The sequence below is a fragment of the Pristis pectinata genome, chromosome 16 (assembly GCF_009764475.1).
Source record: "Pristis pectinata isolate sPriPec2 chromosome 16, sPriPec2.1.pri, whole genome shotgun sequence".
NCBI lineage: Eukaryota > Metazoa > Chordata > Chondrichthyes > Rhinopristiformes > Pristidae > Pristis > Pristis pectinata.
In genome coordinates this window covers 40832992-40845471 of record NC_067420.1, presented here as the reverse complement: position 1 = coordinate 40845471, position 12480 = coordinate 40832992, and the positions used below count along the sequence as shown (strand labels likewise).

The following is a 12480-nucleotide window of genomic DNA, read 5'->3' as shown; positions in this document are numbered from 1 at the left end:
CATTTGCTTTGTCCCACAATATTAGCTTCACCATCCCTTCTAAAACCCACTGCAAGGAGGGTGAAGGAGGAATTTGGCAAGCTAGCCTTCATCAGTCAAGGCATTTAGGAGCTGGGATGTTACGTTATAGTTCTGCAAGACTGCACTTCCTGCACTTGGACTATTATGTATGGTTTTGGTCACCCTGTTATAGGGAAGATGTCACTAAGCTGCAAAGAAGATTTATGAAAATCTTGTCAGAATTCGAGGGCCTGAGTTACGGGGGAGGTTGGGCAGGCTAGGACTTTATTCATTGGAACGTTGAAGCTGAGCAGTGACCTTATAGAGGTGTGAGGGGCAGAGATAGGGTGAATACACACAGTCTTTTCCCCAGGGTTGGGGAATCGAGAACTAGAGAGCATAGGTTTAAGGTGAGAGGGGAGAGATTTAATAGGAACTTGAGGAACAACTTTTATTTTACACAAGAGGGTGGTATGTATGTGGAACAAGCTGCCAGAGGATGTGGTTGAGGCAGGTACATTAACAACAGTTTAAAGGCACTTGGACAGGTACATGGATGGGAAAGGTTCAGAGGGATATAGACCAGATGTGGGGAAATGAGACCAGCTTAGATAGGCATCCTGGTCGGCATGGACAAGTTGGGCTGATGGGCCTGTTTCCGTGCTGTGTGACTCTGACACTATAAACTCACACTTGTACTTTTTTCCTAAAGTTGCCTTAATTTCCTCGTTTACAGGTTCATCCTGTCTCCTACTTGAACTCCAAGTCCATACCTTCCTGAAAGTGGCAACGTAAGTAGATAGAGTGGTAAAGAAGGCATATTGCATGCTTGCCTTCATCGGTAGGGGCATAGAGTATAAGAGTCAGGAAGTCATGATGCAGTTGTATTAAACTTTGGTTAGGCCACACTTGCAGCATTGAATGCAGTTTTGGTCACTCCATTACACAAAGGATGTAGAGGCTTTGGGGAGGCTGAGGGGAGACCTGATAGAAATTTAAAAAATTAGGAGAGGCATAGATCGGGTGGACAGTCAGAATCTCTTTCCCAGGATAGGAATGTCAAACACTAGAGGGTATAGCTTTAAGGTGAGAGAGGGAAAGTTTAAAGGGAATGTACAGGAATATTTTTTTTTTTACACAGCGAGTTGTAGGGGCCTGGAACTCACTGCAAGGGGTAGTAGTGGAAGGAGATACGATAGTGGCGTTTAAGAGGCTTTTAAACAGGCACATGAATATGCAGGGAATGGAGAGATACGGATCGTGTGCAGGCAGAAGGCATTAGTTTAATTCGGCATCGTGCAGACATCATGGGCCAAAGGGCCTGTTCCTTGCTGTTCTATGTTCAAGGTTTTCATTTTGAGATGGTGAGAATTGTTATGCTCTTTCTCCAAATTATTTTCTTCATGCCAATTAGTACTTAGTCTCCAGCTGTTGGCCATCCGCACCCCAGCTTCAGTAAAGGACATACGACATCTCTTTTGGCTTTCACACAGAAATAGTGCAGCTACAACAATAGACCAAAATAAAAACAGGAAACGCCAGAAATATGCAGCAGATCAGGCACCATCTATGGAGAAAGAAATACAGCTCTGATGAAGAGTCATTGACATGAATGTTAACCATGTTCTCCTTTCCACTGATGCTGCCTTGACTGCCAAGCATTTCAAATAGTTTCTGCTTTTATTTCAGATTTCCAGCATCTGCAGTTCTTTATTTTTCAATAATGCACCAAGATTGCTGGTGCTCTGGAAAATAAACAGGTGATATTTCTGCTCATGCATTCATTCAATGGCCAAAAAAATTATGTTCTGGGTGGATCAGCTATCCAGCTGCCTTGCCAGATGTTAATGCATGAACAGAAGTGTACCTCCATATTTACACTACAGCACTGCTGCTGGAGTCGGGATTGTCTCCTACAATATTTACGGAATACATGGTTCTTTTCCACCTTTTGAATTAACAGGAACTAATTTACAATTACAAATGGGACCAGGGAACAAGGGAGTGGCTTAGATCATAATCAAGGTGTTGAATGGGTAGCCCCCATTTTCAAACCATCCATGACCTCCATCTACCTACAAATTCAGCTTCCTACAGCCAACACCATTCAGATCTCTGCCCTGTTCGAAGCTAACCTCTTGCACTTCATGATTAACGCTCCATCATTATGGCCTAGCAGTGGGGTCAACTGTCATTCCATTTCTAAAGATTACTCAATATCCTTTCAATCTGGACAGCTAATTTTCCCCAAGACCCATGCAGTACCATGGTGTCGGTATGGTTAGACCTGTTCATTCATCACTGGCGTGATCCCTAATGTAACCCAGTTATTTTCTTGCCTTTCATAATGCTGCTGAACTCCAAATACAAACAAAGTCATTTTTGAAATACTGATTCCAAGGGCTTTGGTTTAAAATAAGTTGCATTCACACACTGCAGTCCCATAACATTAACTTTCCTGGAATAGAAGCAAATGCACAGAATTACCGTTTTATTCCTTATTCGAATAAGGTCTGATACTGAACCGGCTCCACAGTATTCCATGACTATCCACAGGTCCGTATTCTTAAAATAGCTTCCATAGTACTTAACCACATGAGGACTGTTGAGAAAGGGAAAGATCATTAAAATATTGTTCTAGAAAGAACAAAAGAATGATTGAAAACAAAGTTCATTCGACCCATCCACTAGAACAATGTTAATCATTATCTCAATGTACCCAACATTGTCGCATAACAGACGTTTTTTGTGTAATCAATTAGTTTTGAAGTGATGCTTACATCTTCTCAGCAGGAGAGTGGAGCAGCGAGGGGCTATGAAGGAAGGAGATGAGTAAAGGATGAGGGAACTCGGAGGGAGGAGGCTGAGGAAAATGGGTTTGGGCAAGATCTTGCACTTGTGCTTGAGCTAGTTTGATCCTGTGTGCGCGCGCTCGTGTGGGTTACAAGAATACAATAGGAGCAGCAGTAGACCACCAAGTCCCTCTGGGTTGAGGATGACTTGTTTCTGGAGAGTGGAAGATGCCTGTGTGTGAACATTTTAAATGTTGTACATCAGCTACCATACAGCCTTGCCAGAGCGAAGTCTTGGTCCAACAGCAAGGAGGTTCAGGATAATTAGTGACCAGGCTTCACTGTACAGGCTTAGCAGACACGCGTGGTGGACTCTCGGAGGGTAGTGAACCTCTGTAATTTTCTGCCCCAGAAAATGCCGTAGGGAAGATCATTAGATATATTTAATGTGGAGGTGGATAAATATTTTAAAGATTGGGGAATTGAGGGTTATGGGGAACTTAAATATTTGAAATATCGAGGAAATGAGGGCTATGGGGAACTGGCACAGAAGAGGAGTTAAGGCCAACACATCATACTGAATGGCAGGGCAGGCTTGAGGGTGGCCTACAGCGGCTCCTATTTTCTTGTGTTCTTGTAACCCACATGCACGCACACAGGGTCAAATTAGCTCAGGCACAAGTGCAAGATCTGGCCCAAACCCCTTTTCCTCAGCCCCCTCAGAGTTCCCTCCTCCTCCTTCCTTCACAGCCCCTTCCTGCTTCCCCACCACACTCCACACTGCCTGCCCCTCACTCTCCAGCTGCTCACTTTCTGCAGGACAGAGGCCACCCACTCACAGCTGCTGCTCGCTCTCTTCAGAACTGCTCCCCATATGCCAATCGCTCTCACCCCTGCCCACTAACTCCCTCCCCACCCCCAGCTGTCCACCTACCAAAGCCCTTGGCCCAGCCCAGAACCCCACTGCCACCCTCCTCTCAGGAGCTTCTGTAGAACCTTTAGCTACCTAGCTGCTGCTGCCTGATTTTGGCAGGTTGCAGTCTCCCAGAAGTCTGCAACACCCTCCCTCAGTCTGTGATTTCCTTGCCGATCGAGGTAAATTCATGCTGCAATAGTGGGAGCATCTCACTCGATTGCCATCATTACTCAGCACAGACAATAACCCTAAACTTGGGGGGCCTGTCTCCCACACTCCTCCAGACCTCAGTCTACACTTCTCTTCCACCCAAGTGGCCTTCATCTCCCACTCTCCTCTTCAACCGGGCGGGCTCTGTCTCCTGCGCCTTCCCCTTACACTCACGAGACCTCTGACCTGCATTGTTTTTAGACCATAAGATATAGCAGCAGAATTTGGCCATTCGGCCCATCGAGTCTGCTCCACCGTTCAATTATGGCTAAATATTTTTTCTCAATCCTATTCTCCCACCTTCTCCCCATCACCCCTAAACAATCAAGAATCTATCAACCTCTGCCTTAAACACACCCAATGTCTTGGCCTCCACAGCCCTCTGTGGCAACGAATTCCACAGATTCACCACCCTCTGGCTGAAGAAATTCTTCCTCATCTCTGTTTTGAAGGGACGTCCCTTTATTGAGGCTGTGCCCTCTGATCCTGGACTCTCCTACTTATGGAAACATCCTCTCCATGTCCACTCTATCCAGGCCTTTCAATATTCGGTAGGTTTCAATCAGATCCCCCCCTCATCCTTCTGAACTCCATCGAGTACAGGCTCAGAGACATCAAATGCTCCTCACAAAGCCCAGATCTTGAAGTCCCCTTAAACAAGGTGAACTGACAGCCAGTGTGGATCAACAGTGTCCCACAAAAGGCATCAAGGTGAATGAGCATAAGATCTGGTGTCAGAAGAACTAGTTAATGCTAATGTTGGTGGATCTTCTTTGAATAATGCCACAGGATATTTAACATCAAACTGAATCACTGCATGTGGGCCATCTCAGTTCATTAAAATTATTTTCATAAACAGTTTTGTCTTGTGCTTCGAGTTCCTTCCCTGCTAATTTAGCCCAGATCTTTAGCACAGAATGTCTGTGTCAATATTCACTCAATTTCCCACTTTCCCCACCAAAATTAATCCTACTCTAGTGGCACAGATCAAAGAGGGATTGTTAGATAAGAAACAAATCTGAGGCCCAGTCAACCATCCCTGCTCAAATGCAAAGAGCTATGCATTTCTTAGAAAGGGAGCTGGTGACTCTTGTTACCGAGAAGACATTAAAGTTATAAGTGTTCCCTGCCGACCACTGGGTTCCTGTGCCTAACAATAGACTTCACAGCATGAGAGGAGATGAATCACATCATCTCTTGTCACAGCCGAGTTTCATGCACTTTTTTTTTAATCCATGAGTTGCTGTGTCACCAGACAAACACTTGAACAGGAACTCCGGGTGCTAGACTCCTACAGTTCTACTACATCATTATCAATATAATTATTCATTTGCTTAAAGGAAGTCAAGGTTAGTAGCCACTAACGAAAATTCATAGAGCCTCACCTATCACATTGCTGCATAATAGAGATCTCTTTGATAATCTCCTGCAAGTCTGATTCCACCGGGACCTGTTTGATAGCCACCACTTGGCCTGATTCTTTGTGAATAGCTTTGAACACACTGCCGTAGGACCTATAAGAGGAAGCACAGATCATTAAAATTCAGTCAGTATTACACACTAAAGCAGTCTGTTACAGAGAGCAGATGAGGTAGAACAATAATTATAGAAGCTTTCCCTTTGACAGGGAATCACGCAACATGACTTGGTCTTCTTATTTTTATTCTTCCCTCTCTTTTTCCTTTTTCCTAGTCAGCTAAGCAGACAACCTAATAATAGGTCTCGATCAATGTTGTAGCCAACTTGCATTCCATTTCCTTTCCCTTATAGAATAGGACCTGACCATCACTTCAGTCAAAGTCAAATTTACTGTCATATACACAAGTCCATGTCTGCACAGGTACTCACTTGCAGCAGCATCACAGGCACGTAGCCTTATGTAAGCAGCATTCACAAGAAAAACATAAATTATACACAATTTTACTACAAATTCCACTTTAGTGGTCACTGTGTTGCTAAGCTGTAGTGATTGGGGTTTTACCAGTCCGTTCAAGAAGCGAATGGGTGAAGGGAAGTCGCTGTTCTTGAACCTGGTGGTGTGGGACTTCACATGGTAGCTGCGAGAAGATGGCATGGCCTGGATGGTGGGGATCTTTGGTGATGGATGTTGCCTTTTTGAGGCCACGCCTCCTGTAGATACTCCCGATGATGGGGAGGGATGCGCCTGGTACGTATTTACCACTTGAGAAAACAGAGGGATAAACACTGATGACAGAAAAAGGACAGTGCTCACCACTGAAAAGCTAAGGCTACAGAACATTGATTGTCCCAATTCTGACAAGACAATTCAAGTCAGGCAGGAGGTACAGGAGCCTGAAGACCGACACCTCAAGGTTCAACAACAGTTTTTTCCCCCTCTATCATTAGGTGAAAAACCCTAACACTACCTTGGACTAGATTCCTTTCTCTCTGTCAACTTGCACTAATGTCATCATGTTTATTTTGTCGTTAAGTTTTGTATAATTTATGTTCATTTAAGTTTAGGTTAACTTATGTTTGTCATATACTGTACTGCAGCCGCAAGAAGTTAATTTTCATGGCATTTATACCCATTGTATCATGCCTATGACAATAACCTTGAACTTGAATGTGAGGGCTTTGAATGCGGTGACATCTGTGGGGGAATTACAACAAAGTCATCTGGGTGATCAGATTTCCAATCAGATCAAAGAATATTCACACAAATGTATCAGAAAGTAAAAAGTGGTTTAATTCAAAATAATACCAAAGTAAACAAAAAACTTTTAAAAAAAATTATTGAATTTTTAAATGTTATTCTGAGGAATGGTGTCCTACAAATAAAATTACCTTTTCATGGCTAAAGAACCATGCAGCCACCTCAGTAGTAATAATGAATTTGGTGTACAGCTTATAACAAAATTATTCACCAGGTCATACTATTCTCAAAGACTTTTATAAAAAAGAATGTGTTATGTTAAATTACACAGCAATTCACTGATTCTGTGTTGATTGCATCTTTGAAAACTACAATTCTTACAAGTGAAGGAGCAGGAAATAACTCACAGTAGCTTCTCTATCTCAGTACATGCAAGTATGCACCAGAAGTTACTATCAGTTTTGCATCATAATAAGGCCAAACGTTAACAATTTCATCTTCAGTACAAATTTCGAGTGGTTATAGAACCCAAATAACCCACGAAAAGCATAGTACAGTAAGGTACTGAATAGACTAAATAGTACCTATTTGGGGCATTGAGTTCAAGAGTCAGGAAGTTACGTTTGTTTTATAAAACTCTGTTTAGACCACATCTGGAATATTGCATTCAATTTTGGTCACCCCATTACAGGAAGGATGTGGAGGCTTTGGAGAGGGTGCAGAGGTTCACCAGGATGCTGTCTGGATTGGAGGGCATGTGCTATAAGGAGAGGTTGGACAAACTAGGGTTGTTTTCTCTGGAGTGGCAGAGGCTGAGGAGAGACCTGATAGAAGTTTATAAGATTATGAGAGGCATAGAGAGGGTTGAAATGTCTAATACTAGAGAGCATGCATTTAAGGTGAGAGGGGGTAAGTTCAAATGAGGTGTGCAAGGCAAGTTTTTTTTTAAACAGAGTGGTGGGTGCCTGGAATGCACTGCCAGGGGTGGTAGTGGAGGCAAATACGATAGAAGCGTCTAAGAGGCCCTCAGATAGGCACATGAATGTGCAGAGAATGGGGAGGATATGGACATTGTGTAGGCAGAAGGGATTAATCTAGTTAGGTATTTAACTAACAGTTCAATTATTTGTGGTTGAAGGGTCTGTTTCTGTGCTGTACTGTTCTATGTTCTAGTACTGTATAGCAAGGTCAATAAATGAAAGAAATAATGTCACACAGGAACCAGTGATAGCTGTGAGGTGAGAGCTTGGTGCCAAAATACCTTGCTGGGGTAAGGAGCAAGGAATTAAGGGATAAAAAATACATTGAGAACGAGGTATCAGCTGCAGCTCTTATTTCAGAGGGTTGTGGATTCAAACCCACCTTGACAGAGAGTGCAAAAACCCACGCTGACAATCTACCACAGGCCGAAGAAATTTGCACCGGCAGCCTTTTGAATAGGACATTAAGCCAAGGACCTATGTGAGTGCACAGGTTAGCATAAAGATTCAAAGAGATAAAGAGGAGTTCTCCCCAGTTTCCTGGCCAAAATGTTCTTCAATATTATGTAAAATAAATTATCTGATCACTGTCACTTTGAGGTTTGCTGTCTCCAAATTAGCCTTCGTGTTTCCACCTTTAAATGATAATTTACAACCACCCTAGGTCCTGAAAAGCATTATAGAAATAGAAGTAATTTCTTCTAACCAGCGAGTTCAGCCAAATACAGTCCTATTCCTAAACCATACAATTATATTCCTCCAGTCATACAGTACGTTAGGCATGTATTTTTTTTTCTTTTTTTTGAAACATGTATCCACTCGTCTTTTGTAAATTACAATTTTATTTGCTTCCATCACCCTTTCAAGCAGTGCATTTGGGACCATAACAGCTACAAAATACATTTTAAAAAGTCCCATATTGATGCTTTGCGCTTGGTTCCAATACCACTCAACTCTCAAATGCAGCTTAAGGAAACACATCTTCTGACAATAAACTGTGAAATTGTGGGTGGCAATAACTATGCAAATGTAAAAGCCAAGGTCAGAAGATGGCTGGAAAACATGCTCGCTGACAAGTGTGGTCGTCCAGTGCTGGGTACATATGCACAGCCATTCTGCACAACCTTTTAATCTTTCCTCTGCAACAGGAAACCCACAAACAGAAACTAGCTGTTGGAAGCAGTTCACTTGCACGTCCTCTGAGTGCACATCAAAAGAGAAACGAGAACATAACCAAGTCTCATGCAACCTCAATACCCCACTGCACAAATGACCTTTGTAAAAGGTTTGGTAAGTGCTCCAGGCCTATCAATTCAATAGAGGCCTCCAAACATTGTCTATTTCAATAAGTGTTCTTCAATATTAAGTCCTGGGGGTTTTCAATTAGCTTGCTTTCTTTTAGAACAACTTTTTTTTAAGATTTCAGTGAGAATTATATTAATATCAAGAATGGGGTGGAGTCACAGAATTATTGTGGGTGTTGGTGTCAGTTTTTGAACCCATCACCCTCTCTTTATCTCAGAAACACCAAAAAGGCACCCACCCTTTTTAGGGACCGCCTTAATGAGTTGCTGGAGTAATGACCAAGCAAGATAATCATGAAAGAGGAAGTCTGTCCAACCCATTTCACTTCAGCAAAGACTGAAAGACTCCTCTATTTAGAACTTTAGCAGGTCAGCCACAAGTCACAAAGCTGTGGCTTCAGAAACAACTCTAAAGACTTGAGGGCAAAATGCAGGCTGACAATTCCGATGCACTGCCACATTGAACTACCACCTTTCAGATGATTCATTAAATTGATGCTCCGTCTGACAACCTCATGGGTTGCAAAAGATCCCACAGCAATATCAGGAAGGTATTTATCCGATCAATGCAGTGAGACAATTCAATGTGACTATGCAGGCCTGCCTGTTTAAAGGAAAATCTGGCCAGTCACACAGATTGCTGCAGACACTATTGGGTCAGTGAGCTCAATAAAGGTTCAGCAGTACATAAAATCATTCATCTGGTTTCCTGTTTGTATCTATTGCGGGTTTCCAGTATATCAAAAATAGAAACAATATGGTCCAAGATCTGCCCCTAATTAGTCTACAAATAAACCTACAGAAGTTTACATATATGCTGTAACTACAACATTGGGCTATTATGCTTCACAGAAGTGTGTAAGGATGCACTAGGACAGGTGGCCAAAACTATCTCAGAGCAATCAGGGACAGGCAACAAATGCCAGCCTTCCCAGTGATGCCCACATCCCATATACAGATAAAAAGCGGTAGGTTTCGAGGGGAAACTTACAGGAAGAGTAGGAAGTAGTGAGGCAGAGGGAATTGGGGAAAGAATTCCTGAGATAAAACAAGGCCAACAATGGGGGAAGCAATTAAACGGTCATGGCCAAATATCTCGCAGTTATAGGGGTAAACGATTGCTGGTTAGGATGAACATGTCCTCCACTCTGAGAGAACATAGACCAGTACAGCACAGGAACAGACCCTTCAGCCCACAATGTTGTGCTGAACTAATTAAGCTAATGACACCTAATCCCTTCTGCCCACACATGGTCCACATCCCTCCACTCTCTGAACATCCATGTGCCTATCTAAGAGCCTCTTAAAGGCCTCTATCGTATCTGCCTCCACCACCACCCCTGGCAGCACATTCCAGGCACCCACCACTCACCAGACATCCACCACAGAAAAAAAATAAAAAGGTAGATAAAAACCAACTGAGCTGATATCTCAGATGGATGACTGATATAGACAGAGGAATCAAGTTACCTGAAGTTGTAGAATTTAATACCAACTGAAAGATTGTTCAAAAAACAGGTTAAAATCATAGAGTAATACAGCATGGAAAAAGACCCTTCAGCCCAACTGGTCCATGCTGACCATGGTGCCCACCTAAGCTAGTCCCAGTTGGTTGAAAGATGTTTTTCAAAATTGAATGAAAGTAAGGTGAAATGGATTGAGAAGAGAGATCCAGAGACCGAGGCTGCTGTGATCTCTACCACTAAGCTTTAGACCAGCTCGAATAACCAAAAGAAAATGCAAAAGCACGTTGGCTGGGTACATTAATAGGAAATGCTGGAAACACTCAAAAGATTGGACGGGACCTCTCGAGGAAGAAACAGCTAAGATTTTGGCTTCCTGATCTTTCATAATTTCTGACCCAAATCACAGACCTGAATCATTAAGAATTTCTCTGTCCAGACCTGTGAGTATTTCCAGCATTTTCTGGTTAACTTTCAGATTTCTTGCTTTTTGCGCTAGCCAAGCATCCAGTATATTGGATGCCCATGTCATCCCTTTCTGTGAATTATAAGCAAATGATGTCATTGACAGCCAACCATCCCGACATCAGCTTCTTCAGTTTCATTGGCCTCAGTTACTGCTGTCTTGACAACCAGATGTTTTTAATTAGAGATGGGGTAGGAAGGTGGTGGGGGTGCTGAGGATGGTGGAGAAGAAGCCACAGAAGTTCAGACATGCTAAAAATAAGAAAGCAAGGAATGTACTGACTAAAAGATTTTGAAAACAGCTGTGGAAACAGTACAGCAAGCAAGGTCACAGTCGCCAGAATGGAATTAACTCTTTGCTACCCAATGCATCATTATAGTGCCCTTGACAAAGCAAAACATAACTCACAAGAACACTATCAAACAAAAATTTACATTAAGCCACAAGAACTCAGGTGATCAAAAGATAGATGAAGATTTTATGAAGTGCCTTAAAGTGGGGAAGGTTGGAAGAGAGGCAGTGACAGTATTCTTTGGTGGGGGGAGGGTGGTGGGGAAGTGGGGAAATTGCAAGTGTTACGAGCAAGGTTACCACTTGGTAAGTGTCCTTTTAAGGCATCTGAACGGTAGTGTGTGTGGCTTTGTCTGACTGCTGTGAGTGGGAGCGAGAAGCTTCTATAACTGGAATGGTACAAGTGTCTGAAAGCGGATTCACTGAAGTGTTGGCAACTGCAGACACTGACAGAAGAGAGCGGGAGAGAGAGACGTGAGAGTTGGTAGCACTGACTGCCAGCCTCTGTATCTACGAGTGAAGCACAATCGTTGTGACTGTCACTTCACAACCCATCCATGGATTTTTGGAGCAATCTGTGGAGTCCACTTTGTCGTTAACCTGGACCAGGAATCAGGTATATCTGTGGGCGGCCACCGAGTGCCCTCGGAGTGGCACATACTTCTGACTAAAAGCAACGGAGATCTTCGGCGATTGGGGCGTCATATTGGTTCCATCGTGGAACTTGTGGAATTCGTAAACTCCTTCTCTCTGTATTCTCTCTACATTCTAATGTGGTTTCAGAAGCTTTTGCTCATCGTCTTGCTTCGGAACTGAACTGAACTTTGAGAACTGTTCCTAGACTTGGGGTTTGGGAACTTGCCACACACACACACACACTTTGGTTTATTTTGGTTAATGTCTGATATCTAATGTTTTTTCTTCTTTATTGTTACAAGTAGTTACTAATAAATAGTCTAACATTTAAACATGGCTCGTTGTGTTTCATTTGTTGCTGGTATGTAATACAAGACGTGGCTACCAACAGTGAAGAAGTTAATTTTGGGATGACCAAGACGCCAGAACTGGGGGTTGTGGGACTGAAGGAGATCAGTGAGACTGGAACGGTCAAGGCATGTGGGTATCATAATATCATTTGTCCTTCCAAATGTAAAACCTCAAACCCTCAACATATTATTGGACTGATTTCTCTGCAAACATTCAGCACTCACCCTTCACCAAGTTTCTCCAACACATCAAAGACTTCTTCTGGCTGTTTGGTCAAACTGTCTTCGCTTAGCTTCTTCAGAGATCTGTTAGTGGAGAAGGGAAAAAAAAACTGCATTGAAAAAGCTGTTACAATACTGAAAAGGATATAAAAGTAAATTTTCCCACTGGTATTCAGGCCCCTTTCATCTTTGAACTCTACTCCGCATCAAAATATTTATGATTAAGGTTTCCG

At 42.8% G+C, this 12480-nt stretch overlaps 1 protein-coding gene across 1 annotated transcript in view; it reads right to left on the bottom strand.

Annotated features, from left to right (window-relative positions):
• Positions 1-12480, bottom strand: part of LOC127578773 (serine/threonine-protein kinase 3/4) — a 150349-nt gene that overhangs the window by 117918 nt on the left and 19951 nt on the right. Inside the window, exons 2-4 of the mRNA XM_052031215.1 lie at positions 12251-12331; positions 5304-5432; positions 2488-2602 (exon numbers count right to left, since the gene is read on the bottom strand). Of these exons, the coding sequence (XP_051887175.1) occupies positions 2488-2602; positions 5304-5432; positions 12251-12331 (325 nt within the window). The remainder of the gene's footprint in view (positions 1-2487; positions 2603-5303; positions 5433-12250; positions 12332-12480) is intronic.